Genomic DNA, 18,242 nt, shown 5'->3' on the forward strand with positions numbered 1-18,242 from the left:
TCTAATATATCGTCTTCCAGAAGAAAACTTCTGCCATCTCCCATTTTTAATAGATGCTCATGAAGATCAATTTCATAAGAGTTCTTAGGTTCTTGTTGGTTCCTCCGCTCTTGACTCCATCGACGACGCATGGTTCTCTTCATAGATTCTGAATTAGGCATCACTGTAACAAAGTCATAAACTTTATTATGTATATTTCCCATTTCATCCGCTTATATCTCTGATAACTGTGTAGTTTCTTATCAGGACCTTCTCTTCTCCCTTTCCACTTGCTTTCTCACTTTGAGAGCCGCATCGTCAGGTGGTCCACAGAGATGTTCTAATACGTTGAACACTTCTCCGTTCCTCTAAAGCAGCTTTCCCTAGCAATGATTTGCTTTTCGGCGTAAGCACATCCATGTAACACCACCTTCTTTATATTCCCTCTGTTTAAGATACGCGTAACCTTTGTAATGAGCAGGAGGCCTGCCCTTGTTCGTTGTAATAACTTCCATACTGATGGTCACGTTAGGAACTCTGAAAGCAAACTAATGGCTCTGAGCACTATGGGACTTAACATCTGAGGTCATCAGTCCCCTAGAACTTAGAACTACGTAAACCTAACTGACCTAAGGACATCACACACAACCATGCCCGAGGCAGGATTCGAACCTGCGACCGTAGCAGTCGCGCGGTTCCAGACTGAAGCGCCTAGAACCGCTCGGCCACACTGGCTGGCCGAAAGCAAGATTTGGTTTGCTTCTTGCTTCATTATGCATACTCCTATTACATTTTATTTCCTGTTATCTATTTTTTTACGAAAATCATCTTGTATTATTTACCAATAATAGCATCCATAAAGTGCACTCAAATTCAGTTGCAAAGTTATTTTAGTTTTACTTATATTTGTTATACAAGAGGGTTGCTCCTGCATTTGAGCACAGAGCTCCATGTGTAAAGTGTGCTCTCATGATTGATAAACTGTCAAAAAGTGAGTCATCTTAAGCTGAAATCCTTGTCTGTTGAATGAGACTAAAATAGAATTTCAGAAGCCAAGAGAAAATGAAGTTTTTTGTTTTCACATAACAGATATTGAAAGAGTGAATGATTGGAAAGTAAAACATTGATACATTATTGTTGTAGATATTTTGTCATACAGTTGTCCTCCTACCTTCTTTATACATCTCCTCTTGCTCCTCTGGTTTATTCTCTCCCCCCCAAATTTTCTTCGCCTCCCTATTTTTATCCCTTTCTTAACTTTAAATCACACCTTCGTAATCTGCTGCACCAAACTCTTTTTCCCACTACACCATATTTTCGTTTAACATGCAACATTTATATTTTTCTTCGTTCACCTTGTTTCACTATACGAGGATATCTCCTACAGACTCAATTTACTTCCTCCCAATTTCATTTTTAGCACTACATTTATGTAGTTTGTTATCCATCCCAACAGAGATGAAGGGTCTTGCACAGGATAGACTAGAGTGGTACAACAACAGAAGCATGTTTGTGCAAGCAGCAGTGCATGAGCTCAGTTTGTGATGTGTTTACTAATTGTAAAGCTAGCTTCTGAAAAGCAAAGAACATGTTATTGCATATTGATTTATGGAACACATATATTTATTTTTACCCAGGTAATGGTAAAACCAAGCAAGAAGCAAAACACTCCGCTGCCAAGAAAGTTATGGATTTGATTAGAGAAGCTGGAAACCCAGACCGAGGATCAGTCCCTGTGGGTCGAGTTCCTCCTCTGTGGTATGTTGTTGCTACTTTTTTTCAGTTAAAAATGTAGATATCAGAAATGTTTGTCGCAGACTTTTCGGTGAAGTACTGACTTTCAGTGTGGTATGAAATAGGATTAAACATTCTTAAAATTTACTCATTAATTTGTTTTACGGTGAGGTATGTTGGAAATATAAAAAAATAGGAGTCATATGGTGGCTACTTAAACTGATATCAGTCATAGCATTCTTATGAAATTTACTGGTTTATTTTAGGATTTGAGGTGTGAACAGTAGCAAAGCAAAAACTAAAAATGATTGAGAAATTTATCCTTTTAAAATATTCACTTTTGAAGTATGCATTCTCAAGTTGGTTACTTCACTGTCCACAATACATGAAAGGTTTGTGCCACACACAGCCACCAAATTTACATATTACTGTAGTCCCCACCACACACACACACACACACACACACACACACACACACACACACACACACACACACCACTACAAATTTGAATCAGTGAGCCTTTTCGCATTGAATGCCCAGTTCGTGTATGGGGGTGTTAAAGGTTTTCAGATAATGTGGAAATGGATATTTGGGAGCACTGACCTTGGGAGCGTTGCTCTCAGCCCACAGTTGAACACCATATTAGAATAAACATTGTCATGAAATTTACTACCGCACAGTTTGGAGAAGTACTCCTTCATTACCCTAGCGAAGTACTAGTTTAATCACATCAAACAGGGTGAGTGTTCAAAACATGATCCACTCTTGCCATTCGGACACCAGCATCACAACACAGGCCATTGAAGCTATTTGTGAGCTTGTCAATGGTGATTGACATTTCATTGTATTTGAAATACTTTTGAACCTTTAAATCAGCTATTGAAGTGTTCAGACAATATTTAGGATGTGACTCTTCAAGCTTTGCTGGCAGTTATGTTGTAGTCTTCACGAGTTTGCTGCTGGATCACATTGTGCAAATTCCACAATATTTCCTCGGAGCAACTGTATGACATCTTCAGGTGGTTCAATCTTGCTGGTGGCTAGGTACGATTGATGGTATCCATACACCGATGCCCGGTTTGTAGAAGACGCGTGTGAAGAATGCGGAGGTGCTGAAATCGTGAATGCACAAGTGATTTGTAGATAGATGGCACCATATTCAAACGCCCCTACCAAAAATTGCAGAGCGGCTCTCGTGCGGATGCACTGTACGCTGCATTTACTAACAGTGTGGCCAGACGTTACCCACCCAAGACCATACTAGACCAATGTTATGATGGTTTGTTATCAAAAAACCATGATTTTTGTGTCGTGATTTAATAGCAGCCAATGCAGGGGTCCAGGCTGTGCTCAGTTGAAATCCTGTATCCCTGTTGATGAGATTATCAGCTGTACGTATATGTATTGCTTCCTTAATGACACAATCCCAGAAAGATGATGCCGGGGGTAAGACTTCAGTCTTTTCATGAATCATGCGATGTCCTGTATTTAGACAGTGTTCCTCAATTGCCGACTGATCAGGTTGGCGAAGGCATGTATGAAGCTGATGTTCATCGCAGCATTCTTGTACTGTGAGACATGTCTGGCCTATATATGCTGCCCCACATTGACAGGGAACCTTGTACACACCACATTTCCTCAGGCCAAGATCTTCCTTAACCAAACCCAACAGGTTTCTCAGTTTTGCAGATGCTTGAAAAACACACTTAATGCCATATCTTCTGAAAACTCTTCAGATTCTTGACGACATGGCACCAAAATATGACGAAAAGGCCAAAGTGATGGGTGTCTTCGAATCTTAATTCTGCTGCAGAGATGGAACTCACCTGGGCCTGAATGCATTACGTATCTCTCAGAATAACCGTTTTGTCGGAACACTGTCTCCAAATGTTGTATTTCACTCGACGTGCATACAGGATCAGATACCACATTTGCTCTATGAACTAACATATGTAATGCACTACCGCCTGCACATTCTTCGTGCACGTGTTCTAGAATTGCGGCATTTACGTGCGGATACCACCAGTGGTTCCTAGCCACCAGCAAGGTTGAAACACCTGAAGATGTCGTATAGTTGCTCCGAGCAAATATTGTAGAATTTGCACAACGTGATCCAGTGGCAAACCCGTGAAGACTATTTACAACATTTAGGATGATTAGGGATTCCAAAAGTCTTCTTCCCTCAAATTGTGGAGTGGCAAAGAAGAGGTGACGTGGTAACACTCATAGCCAAACCATACCTGTGCACTGAGGACATCATAATAACATTGTTGTGATAATACAAAGGCATTCTTTTGGTTGAGTTAGTCAGGTGCATCAAGCCATTTGTGCTGCCTATTAATGCGATCTACATCATGAAGTTTAAGTTACCATCCAGTTAGAAAGTTGTGGCACTTGCATAAGATTTCTGTTGCTTCTTCAGGACAGTGTCCCCTGACTACAGCAATAATACAATAGGCATTGGCTGATATGCATTGTACTATCCTGCAGTATCCATCTTCCAGCCCATATCTGGTACGGTGAGACTACCAGACATTTGGGCTGCTGCTGGTGGTGTGGTTGAGTTTATGCTCATTGTTCACTTACCACAGTAATCTCCACATGCCTTCAGCCTGATAGAGTTTCTTAGTGAAGAAAAACTGCTGGAAACTGGCTATGTTGTGTGTGTCCCTAGACTGTATTTTATTAACTGTTAATCTGTTGATAGTTTGTTCTGCACGTAATGTCTAGGTTCAATAACTACATGAGGAAGGTGCTTGGGAAAATAACCGAAACGTGTTTGCAAATAGAAAAGTTCCACACATTTGCCACAAATCCATACTATAACAAGGATACATATCTGATGCACAGTTCATTCTACATGTTCATCTATTCCTTCACTCTTCGGTTCATTCATATGAAACACTCTTTAGCAGTCAGTATCTGTATCGAACCAACAACTTTCTAATAAGAAATCACAACAAAGTCTGTTTGATGGTAGTCAAATGTTCACACAGTATTCAGCAATTAATTGTGAGGAACCAAAATATTACACATTTATTTAGTCATTATCAAACTAGTGTGTCTAATCAAAATCGTGCCATGTGATGTTAAGACAAGTAATAAAAAAGGTAAAACCAAATAAACTTTCATAAACACGTTCAGAGCCACTCCTGGTACATTCTTACTTTCTGAAAATTAGATCCTGTCTCCTTGATACTTAACCCTTTTGCAGTCAGTTGTTTTGAGTGATGGATGATAAAAATGTCAAATATCTTTAAACTGCCGTGCAGTGTTCTACTTAAATTGTCTTACATCATGCTGCATTGGATTTAAAACTATGAAAAAATACCACTTACCCACAAAAGTATGTAGTTTATTATGATGTACCCAGATTGCCATGTTGCTGTGTTAATTGTTTACAAGTGATGAAATAAAAAGTATTTTTTTAAATAAATTAAATTTGGTTTTCTTTCTGTGTAATTAACACTACACGTGATTTTAAAGAAAGCTCACTAATATCCATAAAATCTATACAAATTTCCAAATAAAATGACATAGAAAGAATGAAATTTTTAATATTATTTGCAGAAATAATAATTGTAATAATTGGTAAGTACATTACAATCTAACTGATGTATGTAGTTATCACGTAACACTTGTGTTTTCGAGCACAATGCACTTTACCAAACCATGGAAAAGCATTAGATGGTTTTGTGCTCCAGTATGAAGAGGATGTTGGTCTTTCATTGAGTCTCATATTCAGTAAGTGTGCTAATGAAACCTTTTACCTCGTCGGTCGTGACATTCTTCCATTTTTTGTATGAGCTGGACAAAGTAGCAGCATGTTTCAATGTAAATTGCGTAGATGAATTTTTTTGTGTGACAGTTGAAGTAAGGTCCGCAGCTCGTGGTCTCGCAGTAGCGTTCTTGCTTCCCCAGCACGTGGTCCTGGGTTCAATTCCCGGCGGGGTCAGGGATTTTCACCTGCCCCAAGATGACTGGATGTTGTTGTGTCATCTTCATCATCATCATTCATCCCCATTATGGTCGAAGGAAGGCAAGGGCAAACCAACTCCATTAGGACCTTGCCTAGTACGGCGGTGCGGGTCTCCCGCATTATTCCCGTATGCTCTGTTAAGAAGCATGGGACTTCATTTCCATTTCCAGTTGAGGTAATACAGTAGTGGAAAACAAATTGAAATATTCAGGTGCAGTAGATCCTAGTGTTGGCATATGCTTTGGTCCAGGCACCTCATGAAATTGAAGTGGTAGTGGCTGTGGTGTTTCAGGTACAGTCACTTCAGTGTACTGCGTATTTGCCATTCTGTCTTCACTTTCCATCTGTATTCCAGCTAGAACATCACTGTCACTTTCTGAACCACTGCTGCATTCACAAAATGCTCTGTATAGCTACTGTTTTGGAATAACTCACAAATTTCATTGTTGGACACATTTTTAAAAAAACAAATTGCAAAAGTGAATGAAATATACAAACTGAAAACATTGAACTTAAAGAAAAATGAAAACAATATGAAACAACTGTACTGCACAAAAACAAAAATGTCGGATGACATAACAAAATGTAGACAACTATTACGAAGCATGATGTCAACAAATTAACAATGTAGTAGCAGAGTTATAGATTGTCACTATTTCCCTGTAATGACACTCAGAAGTCGATAACTGTCAATGTGCATAGAAATAAACATGTTGGGCATCAGTGCTGAGCATGCTAGCGACATCTAGAGGTAAATTTCACAAGCTAAACAAAAGCAATCAGAGTACCGATGAATTGGCGCTCTCACAGTACTGGCACCAATAGGGAGTAATGATAGATTGAAACTTTGACATTCAAAGTGTTAAGTCAAGGCAGACTATCTCCCAGCTCCAAAACAAGCTATGCCCTAAGTAACTGAGATAAACTATGACCCATGACCCATGAGCATTGTATTTGCACTCATGTAATTAGGTATGTCACGTGAGTCATAAGCCTTAAATAAACTAATGTATTTTGCCAAAAAAAAATTAAAATAAAAATAACTTTGTTTATGAAGGACAGGATTAAAGATAGTATTTTCTTGATGCAAATATCGGCATTTTTGCATTATGCCATTCACATAGTGTATATGATGTACTCCATAATTGCACAATATCAGGTTTGTGATAATTCTGTCATAATCACTTATGATTTAAAGATTCATTCTGCACAGCGCTCTTCATTCACTCCTCCACAGAGTGTGTAAGATGAAAACTCTTTATTGTTATACAGACAATATTATGAAGGATAGATTGCTACGCACCATATAGTGCATATGGTGAGATGCAGAAGGGCGCAACAGAGAGACTGTTAAACAAGTAGAGTGGGAGAAGGAAAGTGAGGGGCAAGGGGTACACTGGGATGGGAAAGCAACAACAGGAGGGAATAATAATGCAGCACAAGTGAAAGTTTACCTTGGTGCAGGCGGAGATATAATGAATATAGATACAGCTGAGCAATAAGTAGACCGTTTTATTAACAATATCTACCTCCCAACCATTTTCCTTTCACTGCCACAGCTGCTGTTGAGAGTTTGTCAAATATCGCATGCCAGCTAAAGCAGTGGCCATGACAGTGGACGTGCCATGCGCGGTAATTGTTATATTTATTTATTTATTTATTTTTAATAATTTATCAGATTGAGGAGAAGTGAGGCTTCAGGTGTTCATCCTACAATTCTTTTAACCATTTCTTATTTGTGGAGATTTTAGGCCATATAAGGTTCTGTTGTAGTACCTCTTGTCTCAGTTGTCAAGCTTTTGAACGGCTTTGTGATGTTGGGAGGCCTGCAAGTTCAAATGGCTCTGAACACTATGGGACTTAACATCTGAGGTCATCAGTCACCTAGAACTTAGTACTACTGACGAAGGACATCACACACATCCATGACCGAGACAGGATTCGAACTTGCGACCATAGCAGTTGCGCGGTTCCAGACTGAAGCGCCTAGAACCGCTTGGCCGCATTGTTAAGGGCCATTGTCAGGTATTACATTCTTGTTACACTCTCTCATTCCCTTGCAGGCATAAGTCAGAGGGAGGTGATAAAAGGTTCATGCTCCAGTGACCACAACATGATTTGGATACTCATTTCAGACAGAGGATGCAAATAAGTTTCAATTTGTTATAAGGTGGGGCTTAACAGCTGTCAAATAATTGTGAAATATCATTGTAGATAGCCTTCACCCATTTAGTTTAAAGCTCAGTGCTACCAGTTTCAATCAGTAGACCATTATCAAGGTGAAGCAAAGCTTAATCAGCGTGTCACTAGAACATTTGAAGTGAACAACTTCGATGTGGGTAGAAAAACATAGCTTCTGTTTCAAAATAATCTCCAAAAGACAAAGATATGTAGGAATATTATGAAGAGGATAGTTGCTATTTACCATATAGTGGAGATGCTAAGTCGCAGGTAGGCCCAACTAAAAGACTGTCACACAATAAGCTTCTGGCCAACAAGGCCTGTGTCAAAAATAAACATCTCTCTCTCTCTCTCTCTCGCACACACACACACACACACACACACACACACTACCTCAATCCTGACAGATGGCTTCAGCTGCCAGAAACTATGGTCATGTGTGTGTGTGTGTGTGTGTGTGTGTGTGTGTTGTGTGTGTTGTGTGTGTGTTTTACAAAGTTCTTGTTGGCCAAAGCTTATTGTGTGAGTGTGTTTTTCTTGTGCTATCTGTGACCCAGTATCTCTGCTATATGATGAGTAGCAACTATCCTTTTCATAATATTCTTACATTGCATCCTGGATTTTTCGCTGTTTGAAGTAAATGTAGGAGATACACACAAGCCAATCATACATTTTGTGTGCATATCAAGTTGTTCACTTCAAATGTTGTAATAAGTTGGTTACGCTTTGCTTTGGCTTGATAATGGTCTGCTGATCGAAACTGGTACCACTGAGCATAAAAATAAACAGCTGATGGTAATCTACAGTGAAGCTTCACGCAAGGAAGTCGCTGAAATTGGAGCTGGGCTAGGCAAAACAGACATCGTACACCCAACAGGCTGTGTTCAAACAAAGGCAGCTGTGGAGAGTGTATGGTAATAATATAAACACAACCACAAAGCTTTTAAAATGTCCTTATACTGAAGTCTTCTAGCCAACCTTTTTGCTGGTATGAGGCTTCTTTACTTTTTAAAAAAGAAGAAAACATAGTTACATGAAAAACTTAGTTGGCAACAGATACAACAATGTTTGAATGCTCGTAATACTGTGGGATCAACTTATGTACTCCTGTGCCATAGTAGTTTACTGTCTGGGAATGGAACCAGCACATGACAGTTGTCTTCAGCTCATCATCATTGTGAAAATATTGTCTAGAGCACAAGAATTTCTAAAGGTGCAAGATGAAATGGAAATAGATGGGAGCAAGATAACTGGGGTAAAGTGAGCAACCCATGTCTCATCACCTGTGACATTCCTGTGGAGGAATTCTTTGCCATCATAAAGATACTGCTGCAGAAATGTCAGTGAACCTCATAAAGTGATTTACTTTGTGTTTAGGTATCAAATTTTTTGAGCACACACTCTTGAACAGCAGCTGCTTAATGACTGTTTCTTGCAATGTGGATCGCAATGTCTGTGGAAGACTGCTAGTGAGATCAGTAGTCATGGAATTATGGCTTTCCGTAATGGACTACCTTTACAAGGTTGTCTTCAGTATGGACACTTTGACTTCAGAAAATTGTGTACACTGGAGATGCAGCAGGGCCGTTCTGTGCAAAGTGGTCTAATTTTGGAAAAAAGTTCCTGCATGACCATCGTGGATTTTGCTGAAATTTTTATTTGATCATTCGCACATGTACCCAGTGAACATTGGAAAAATGTTTATTTTCACTAGTTTAATACTTGCAGAGATATAGTCATTTGTGTGACCCCATAATACAGCTATCAACAGTGCCCCAGTGAGTTTTCAGCAACTTTGAGACATATCATCTCCAGCAATATTTTCTTGGAGAAAATAAAAATTTACGATCTTGTACAACTTCTTGTGCTCTCTTAAGCAAAATAATAATAATAATAATAATAATAATAATAATAATAATAATAATAATAATAATAATAATAATAATAATAATAAAATCTTGAAGAATGATTTGCATATCAATAATTTGAAGCAAAGTCGACTGAAAAATTATGTGCACAAAAAATGTGAAGTTCAGCTTTTTGTATCTCAGAAAGTAATTACAGGATACACCTGAAACTTTGCACATGACAATGTACCAATACAAAGTCTCAGAATATAACGTTTCATTCTCCTAATATTTTCCAATAATTTACTAATTGAGGGCAAAGCTGACAATTTTTTAAAAATCCCAAAACGGCTATTTTTGATCAACTTTTACAAGTGTTCTGCAAACTCTTAAGCTGTTTTCATTAGAAAGGCCATGTTTTAAACCACCCAAAAACTAGATACGGTTTTGAAACGCAAGCATATAAGGCCCTAAAAAATAACGACATAGTGGAGGTGCATTGAAAATAGGCTCACATCGCACTGGTACTCAGATTAAATCTGACATCCTTTATTATGTTGTACAGTTGTTAAGTACCCTATGTGGAAGATATCAGAAGTCCTGATGACCAGAAAATAATGGAATAAAGAATCCAAAATAGAATAGTCTCTCTCTCTCTCTCTCTCTCTCTCTCTCTCTCTCTCTCTCTCTTTCCTGTGGTAATTTGAGGTAATCACATTTGAAGATTCAAACAATGAAAACTGCAGATTGGAGTATAAAGTCTGGTGGAGCGTGCAGGGACTAGACTGCCAACAGATTCAGTGTCGAGGGGCTGTGGGGCTGCGGAGAAAGATGGATGGCTGCATTGGCACAGATCAGCACGTGGAGAATGGGTGATATGGGAGACGACAATAGGGAGGAGATGATATGACAGAGGGTATGGAAACTGTTGAGTGGAGGGGACAGTATGTTACTTTAGGTTGTGGACACGATAATTTCAGGGGCAGAGAATGTCTTGTAAGGATAACTGCCATCTGTGCAGTTCAGAAAAGCTATTGGTGGAGGAGAGGATCCAAATGTCTTGGGCAGTGAAACAGCCATTAAAATCAAGTGTGTTATGTTCAGCTGCATGCTATGCCACAGGGTGGTCTACTTTGCTCTTGGTCACAATTTGGCGGTGGCCATTCTTCCTGGTTTACAGCTGGTCGGTGGTCATATGAATATAAAAGGCTGTGCAATGATTGCAGCAGAGCTGGTGTATGACATTGCTGCTTTCTCAGTTGTCCTTGTTTCTGATGGTTTAGGATATGCCCGTGACAGGACTGGATAGGACAGGTCCTGCACCTGGGTCTTCCACAGGTATATGATCTGTGTGGCAAGGGATTAGGATTTGGAGTGGCGTAAGGATGGACTAGGATGTTATGAAGGTTGTGTGGGTGATGGAACACCACTTTAGGTGGAGTGGGAAGGATTTTGGGTAGGATGTCCCTCGTTTCAGTACATGATGATAGTTAATCAAAGCTCTGGCAAAGGATGTAGTTCATTTTTTCCAGTCTGGTGTGGTAATGGGTTCATCCCACATGTGTAGCAATCTTTCTGTTGTGCTTTCCTCGACTCAACATATCCTCTGTATTGTGAATAGCAATCTATCCTTTTCACAATACTGTCCATACACGTGCATGTTTTTTTTTTCCCCAGTGGTAACCACACCTAGGTAACTAACAGAGCAGTTCTGTTCTAGATACGTTTCTCCATTCCATTTCCAGCTTGGTTCAACAACAGTAACACAATTTTCAAATAAAAAGGTAGTCCCTGTTGCAGGTTTGCATTTTGAAATTGATGCATTTTGCACTAGAAACACATCTTGAGAAGATCTGTGAATTAATAACATACATACATACATATATATACATACATACATATCACATAAAGTTGTGTGACTTTGAGCCTTCCAACCCCTGCTATATAGATATCGACTTAAGAAACTTATAAAAAGAACTTGCTTTAGGCATGTAAATTGCACTAACCAAAAAGTAGACACTGAATGGAGCATAACCACAGTCATCAGATATAAAAAGGGAAGCCTGAGAGAGCAAATAAATTTCTATAAAAATTCATTCTAATTCAGATTAGTACTCAGATGGACTTTCTGTACTGAGAGGTAATAATCGCACTCACCAAATCATGGAGAAAACTAATGAGAGGATGAACTTGGGGTCTACAGGCATATTGCACAATAATAAACAGTAACTGTGCTATACAGAGTGTTGGTTGTGACAGTGAGATGCATACTTGTCCATCTTGAATGACCAGCCGATCATAAGTGCCCAACAGTGGTGCTAGTTGTGCCAGGTATGTGGCCAACATTTACACATTGAAGGATAATTAAAAACAATGGTACAAGATAGTGTTTAGATTACTTAGTTCAAGTAAATTAATAGTTAGTAAATAGTGCCTTAATAGTAGCGAAAACAAATATGAAGTTGAAAATGAAAGGAATCGGCATGAGGTCATAATTGTGAGTACAAACAGCAATCCTGCTGGTAGGTACTTAACCATAGAGGTACTTAACCATAGTGTCATAAGAAATTTTGTTCTTAGTGGCAAGTTGCTCATTGAGACCCAAATCTTCTGAATGCTTCAGAAAGTTCGTTATTTCAGTTTCCTCTTTTACTCTTAGTTGTCATATGAAGGATTTGTGAAGAGTCTGTTGTTGGTTCTTGTCTACTAACCATTAGGTGCTCTGCAAATTATTTTTCTTGCTCACAAGAATGTGTTCTAACCACACATCCTGTTTGTCTGATGTATGCATGAGAGCATGGGGCACATGTTAATTTGTAGTGCTCAGAATTAACAAAGTGATCTCTACTAGGCAGTCCATTGTGATAAACTGATATTGAACCCGTTCCCTGATGGAATAAGAGTGTCTAACCCCATCCTTCTTAGGGAGACCTGAAAGCCTGTGTGATATGTTAACCCACAAATGGCAAAGTAAGATTATGAGAACTGTGAAGCCTGTTATTTATATTGGCTTATTTCTTGTGGTGCATCCTATCTGCCAGACTGACTTTATAGCCATGTGATATATTTCAAACTATCCATTTCAAGTTTTAAAGATTCGTGATGTATTGGAGTACTAGTTGTTGATCAGACATGGACAGAAAGAAACTGTTTATGAGCTGCACAGTGACATGGGGCTGCATGGATTACAGAATCACTTGTAATGGGTTTATGGAAAATGTCATACTTGATGTGCCCTTTTACTAATTCAAGGTTTAAATCCAAATACCTAAATGACTCACTACTGTTGTTCATACGTATGATGATTCAGTTTTAACCATCCGGTTGAATTATCTTTTACACATGAAGTAATGGAGCCCAGTCAGTCAGTGAACTGTATAGATTTAAACCTTCAGTGAGTAGAACAGTGCGTTAAGAGGGTGTGTAGGCCCTGGAACAACTGAGAGAAACCCAGAATTTTTTCATCCTGGAGAAAACTGGAACAACGGAATTTTTTAGAATTTGATTGCTAAAAACTAATAGTGTAACAAAGAATGTTACTGTATCCCGCTACTGCAGAATTATATTGCAGCAATAAAACATGAATGAAAGAAAGAAATAAAGTAAAACTTCAGAGTTGCAAGGGAAATGCGCCATTTGCAATGAAACACACTGCACACGTTAGCATCTGCCAACAGCAAAATGTGTTAAAGGCCTTAGGATGAAAGACGATGCAATATTTCATAACAACAAACTGCTTGTGATGAGCGTGACGTCACAACTGTTTACATTGGCTTCGTTTGAGCAGTTGCCAGCGGGCCAATGCGCCAGTGCAGTTGAGTCTCATATTAGCAGTATGTTCTCCTACGTCTGGCTGCTTGAAGAGTGGCTGTTGGCTGTACCGGCCATAGCAACAAGCAGCTGGATGCTACCCGGAAAAATTCGTCTGGCACACAGTGTTTACATTAAGTGATTTTGCTGTTTCCTCTTCGTTCACAGCTCTCACGTCAAATGAAAACAAAACGGATTACTGTGGCCAGGAACCATCAATTGAATTAAAATACATTCACATAATTATGGAAGGCTAATATACGTTATTAGTTTAAGTTTTTTGTTTTATTTTATTTCCAGGTTTTTGACAGTTGGGCATTAAGTGCCTTGCACAACAATGAAGCTATTTTCGTCAGTTTGCTAAAGAAATTTGGCTGTTATTAATCTTTTCCACTGAGGCAGTCAATATTAGAAATGAAGTGTTTCATTCCAGACTATTGGTCTTTCAACTTTTTGCTGGATTTCAAGTGCATGTTTTCATCTTCTGGCACGTATGGCATTATGCCATAATAAAGAACCAAACATGAGATAATGCAGGACTGGTAGACCAAGAAACTTTACATGCCGAAAACCACACTGAAAAGCTTAATATCAGGTTGGGGCCTACTTTGTTGTGAATCTGTACATATGAATGGCTACTTCAAGCGGAACTACGTGTTTTAGTATGGTTTACAAAATTCCATTGCTCTTGGAGTCCTGTTTCTTTCATGACGTAATGTAAGATCTCTTAATGCTTTAAACGTACCAGCATACACGCTTCCCACATCGTCATAGCTGCGTACGCACAGTAATGATTGTTTTCTGGGGTCACTGGCAACTGCTGAAATGAATATGTTTCTAATAATTCACGGGAAAATATTGCGAATGGTGGTTTGAAAAGTGTCACTTTCAATGTAAACTTTCTTTGATGCAAGATGAATTACGTTGCGTATGAGAATGTGCGATGAATTTCTTAAATCACTTTGTGTTTGACTCTAATTTAAAACTTAACTCTTTGAGGATCAGCCACTTAGAAGAATTTCGAGCACAGAGAGCTCGACGTTTATGTCGTTGTTAAAATTTTACTGGGACATCTTTGTGTAACATGCGCATAAAAGACCAACATCATAAGTGAAAGCTTAGCTTTTCTTGTAGCTTATTAATCTGAGAGACCAATATTATATGAGATAGCTTAGGTTTTCTTGTGCCTGCACTATGTATATTAATTGAAACCATAAACTTTTCCTATTTGTGTGGTCACGCTAGTGATGTTGCTATTGGGTGACTACATCAGTTGCCCCATGCTCTGAATATCTGCTGTGATTGGCTGACAAGATAGTGACATCTGCTATGACTGGCTTGCAAAATCGCATCTCAATCTCGATTTCAAAGCTTCGGAAACTAACGTGCTGTGTTTGGTCGAATTCGAATTAATGATTTTGTAATATTAAAATATGTAGTGTACTTGTGGCTGCAAATCAAATATCTTTTTTTTTTTTTTCTCTCTGACGGTCATTTACTAATGCGCTGGGAGTTTAAAGCCGGTGCATAAAACCTTAACCCTTCAAATGATTGGTATGTTTTACAATTGCAAGGGAAAGTAAACTGTCACTTAACATAGAAAATTGCATTTTCATCCGGGAGAAAGTGTATTTTTAACCAGGAAACATACAGGAATTGTTTTTCCTTGTCAGCGTATACACCCTGATTAAATATGACATTTTTTGCAGACCCACAAGGAGTGATCCTCATGTCACCCTGCTGCTCATAAACACAGGATATTTTTGTCAATGAGTGATCATGTGACTAGTATTCCACTAATTCATGAATCTTTAAAACCTGAAATTGATAATTCGAAATATATTGCATGCAACTCCAGCCTTATAGACAGGATGCACTGCTTGAAATTAGCCATTATGAATAGTAGGCTCCACAATTCTCATAATACATCTGAGAGTATGTATATCACTATACCATTTGTGGGTAACACATCATACAGGCTTGCAAGCCTCCTTAAGAAGGATGGGGTTAGAATCTCTTATTCCGCCTAGGCTTGGGTTCAGTATCAGCTTATCGATAATGAACTATGAAGCAGAGATTGTTTCGTGAATTTAGGAATCTACACATTGGCATGCACCCAGTGTCCTCATGCATACATCAGGAAAACAGGATGTGTGGGTAGAATGTGTTTTCGTAAGCACTTACTTACTTCCTGAAAACAGGCTGTGAAGAATAATTCCTTGTTTGCAGAACATCTGATGATTAGCAGGCTTGAACCAGCAATAGATTCTTTACAAATCCTTCATGTGGCAAATAAGTGTAAAAAGTTAACTCTAATAGAGGACTTTGAAGTAAAAAATTTTTGAAGCATTCAAAAGATTTTAGTCTCATTGAGCAACTTGTCACTAAGAACAATAATTTTGTTGACACAATGATGCCAGCTTTTGAAAAATTTCATTACCCGGTTCCTCAGTGGCCAAGCAAATATGTAAATGATTGATACATACCAGCCACAACTAGCAGCACTGCTTGGTGCTTACAATTAGCTGTTCATTCATGTTAGATCAGTATGCGGCTCGCTGACACAGCCAACAGGTGCACAGTGCAGTTATTGTTTAGTATTGTGTGATATGCCTGTTCACTGCAAGTCCATCCGCACATAGATTTTCTCCATGATTTGGTGAGTGTGACTGACTGTTACCTTCCAGTTAGGTTCTCCATGCCCATATACACAGAATTTTCATTCCAGAAGTAAACTGTTATAGAAGGAATTTTTACAAAAAAATGTTTCTTTTTCAGGTTTCCATTTTTACGTTTAATGATTGTGGTTGCACTCCATTCAATGTTTACTTTGTGACTACTGTGGTTTACGCTGTCTAAGGCAAGTTCTTATTATAATATTAGAAAGGAAAATGCCTCCTGAAGTTCTACAAAATTATATTTATTTCGTCACAAACCAGCTTTCGGCTTCTCAGGTCATCACCAGATGACAACTGAATATCACAAACAGATAAACACGATGTGCATCTTACACAGGTATTATTTGTATAGAAAATACAGAAGTGACAAAATACTTACATAACGAAATATTACAATAATTACGTTAACCAAGAAAGGGGTAAACAAGAGTTTTATGTAGAGAAACGTGTAACAATTGTTGAGAAATAAAATGAATTTTCAGTTTGAATCTAGTATTTGTAACAAAAACTTAATTTAACAAAGGGGAAAATGGAAATCATACACTAGGATGGCATTCTGTGTCCTATGTTTGTTGATTTCCATTATTTTCAGTAGGGTCAACCCCCCCACCTCCTCCTTGAAAGTTCATATAGCCTAACTGCCACAGCTCTGCCTGGACTGACCAATATACACTTTTTCACACTGCTTTTTATGTACACCACTCTGTGCAAAGGGCTGCATTTTATCTTTAGTACTGAATAAAAATTTTGATATGTTATGGGACAATGGAAAATCTAGAATGGAATAATGTCAATCTTACAAAAAGGGTAGTTGCTACTCACCATATAGTGGAGATGCTGAGCTGGAGATAGCCACAATAAAAAGACTGTCAAACAAAGCTTTCGGCCTAACAGGTCATCATTAGAACACACACACACACACACACACACACACACACACACACACACACACACACACACACAGGCCTGTTTGGCCAAAAGCTTTGTTTGACAGTCTTTTCTGTTGTGCTTAACCTTGACTCAGCATCTCCACTATACGGTGAGTAGCAACTATCCTTTTCACAATATTGATACGTTATTGGTATTATAAAATGAAGGCCTCCAGCTGTGAGACTTTTTTGCAACACTGTCTGAAATGTTTCCAAGGTATGGAATTTTCCATCAGGCTTTGACACTGTTGAGTGATTGCTGTTGCCCGGAGTATGGAAATGGTGTAATTTTATTCGTTTTCTTTTTTCGTAGGATATTATCGATCAGAGCAGAGCTATAAACATAGCAGGAAGCGATTTGTGTGATGGTTTGTAGTTCTTTTTATAAGTTGTGTAAGTCAGTTGTTGCAGGGGTTGGATAGGCTCATGGTCACAACTTTATGGAACACAGAGGTTATTGGTAATTTACAGAAATTCTGAAGATGTGTGGTTAGTGCAAAACATGCCAGTTTTAAAATGAATACCTGCAACAGCAACTGACTTTTTCAACAAACATAAAAAGTTGCAAGGAAACCTTTATTTGGTTCACTTTACCAGTTTAAACGGCTGAAACCAGTAAAGTGAACCAAATAAAGGTTTTCTTGTGCATCTTACGGTACTTTTTATCTCAGTTTAAATGTTCTGTAGCTGGTGAACTACAGCTATGACTGTTCTGTTCTAGTTACAAAGAAAAAAAAGTTATTTGGGTGCTTACTACTTAACAAGGAGGCATAATTATTTGTCATATTCATGACTTTTAAACAGAATCAGAATATCATTCACATAAAGTTTGTAGTATAGACTTTTGTCATTCATTATATTATAGTTTTGGAAAAATTAGTTCCCTAGATTGCAAGTTTTATTTCTGCTAAGATATCTGCTGAGCTAGTACCCACTGTGAGCCCATCTTTTTGATGATAAATTTTCCAATTAAATTCAAAATTGTTGTAACTTAGCGTTAAGTCTAGTACTTCATCAGTTCGACGACTTTGCCTTCCTTATTGTCAGCAAGTTATCCTTAATAATCTGTAAACATTCTTTTATAGGGACATTATTGTACAAAAT

The 18,242-nt window shown here is 38.4% G+C and overlaps 1 protein-coding gene across 1 annotated transcript in view; it reads left to right on the forward strand.

Annotated features, from left to right (window-relative positions):
• LOC126174912 (RISC-loading complex subunit tarbp2-like) overlaps nt 1-18,242 on the forward strand; it is a 136,996-nt gene that overhangs the window by 68,512 nt on the left and 50,242 nt on the right. The window contains exon 5 of the mRNA XM_049921350.1: nt 1,617-1,737. Within this exon, the coding sequence (XP_049777307.1) occupies nt 1,617-1,737 (121 nt within the window). The remainder of the gene's footprint in view (nt 1-1,616; nt 1,738-18,242) is intronic.

This window comes from Schistocerca cancellata, chromosome 3, assembly GCF_023864275.1.
Source record: "Schistocerca cancellata isolate TAMUIC-IGC-003103 chromosome 3, iqSchCanc2.1, whole genome shotgun sequence".
NCBI classification, from domain to species: Eukaryota; Metazoa; Arthropoda; class Insecta; order Orthoptera; family Acrididae; genus Schistocerca; species Schistocerca cancellata.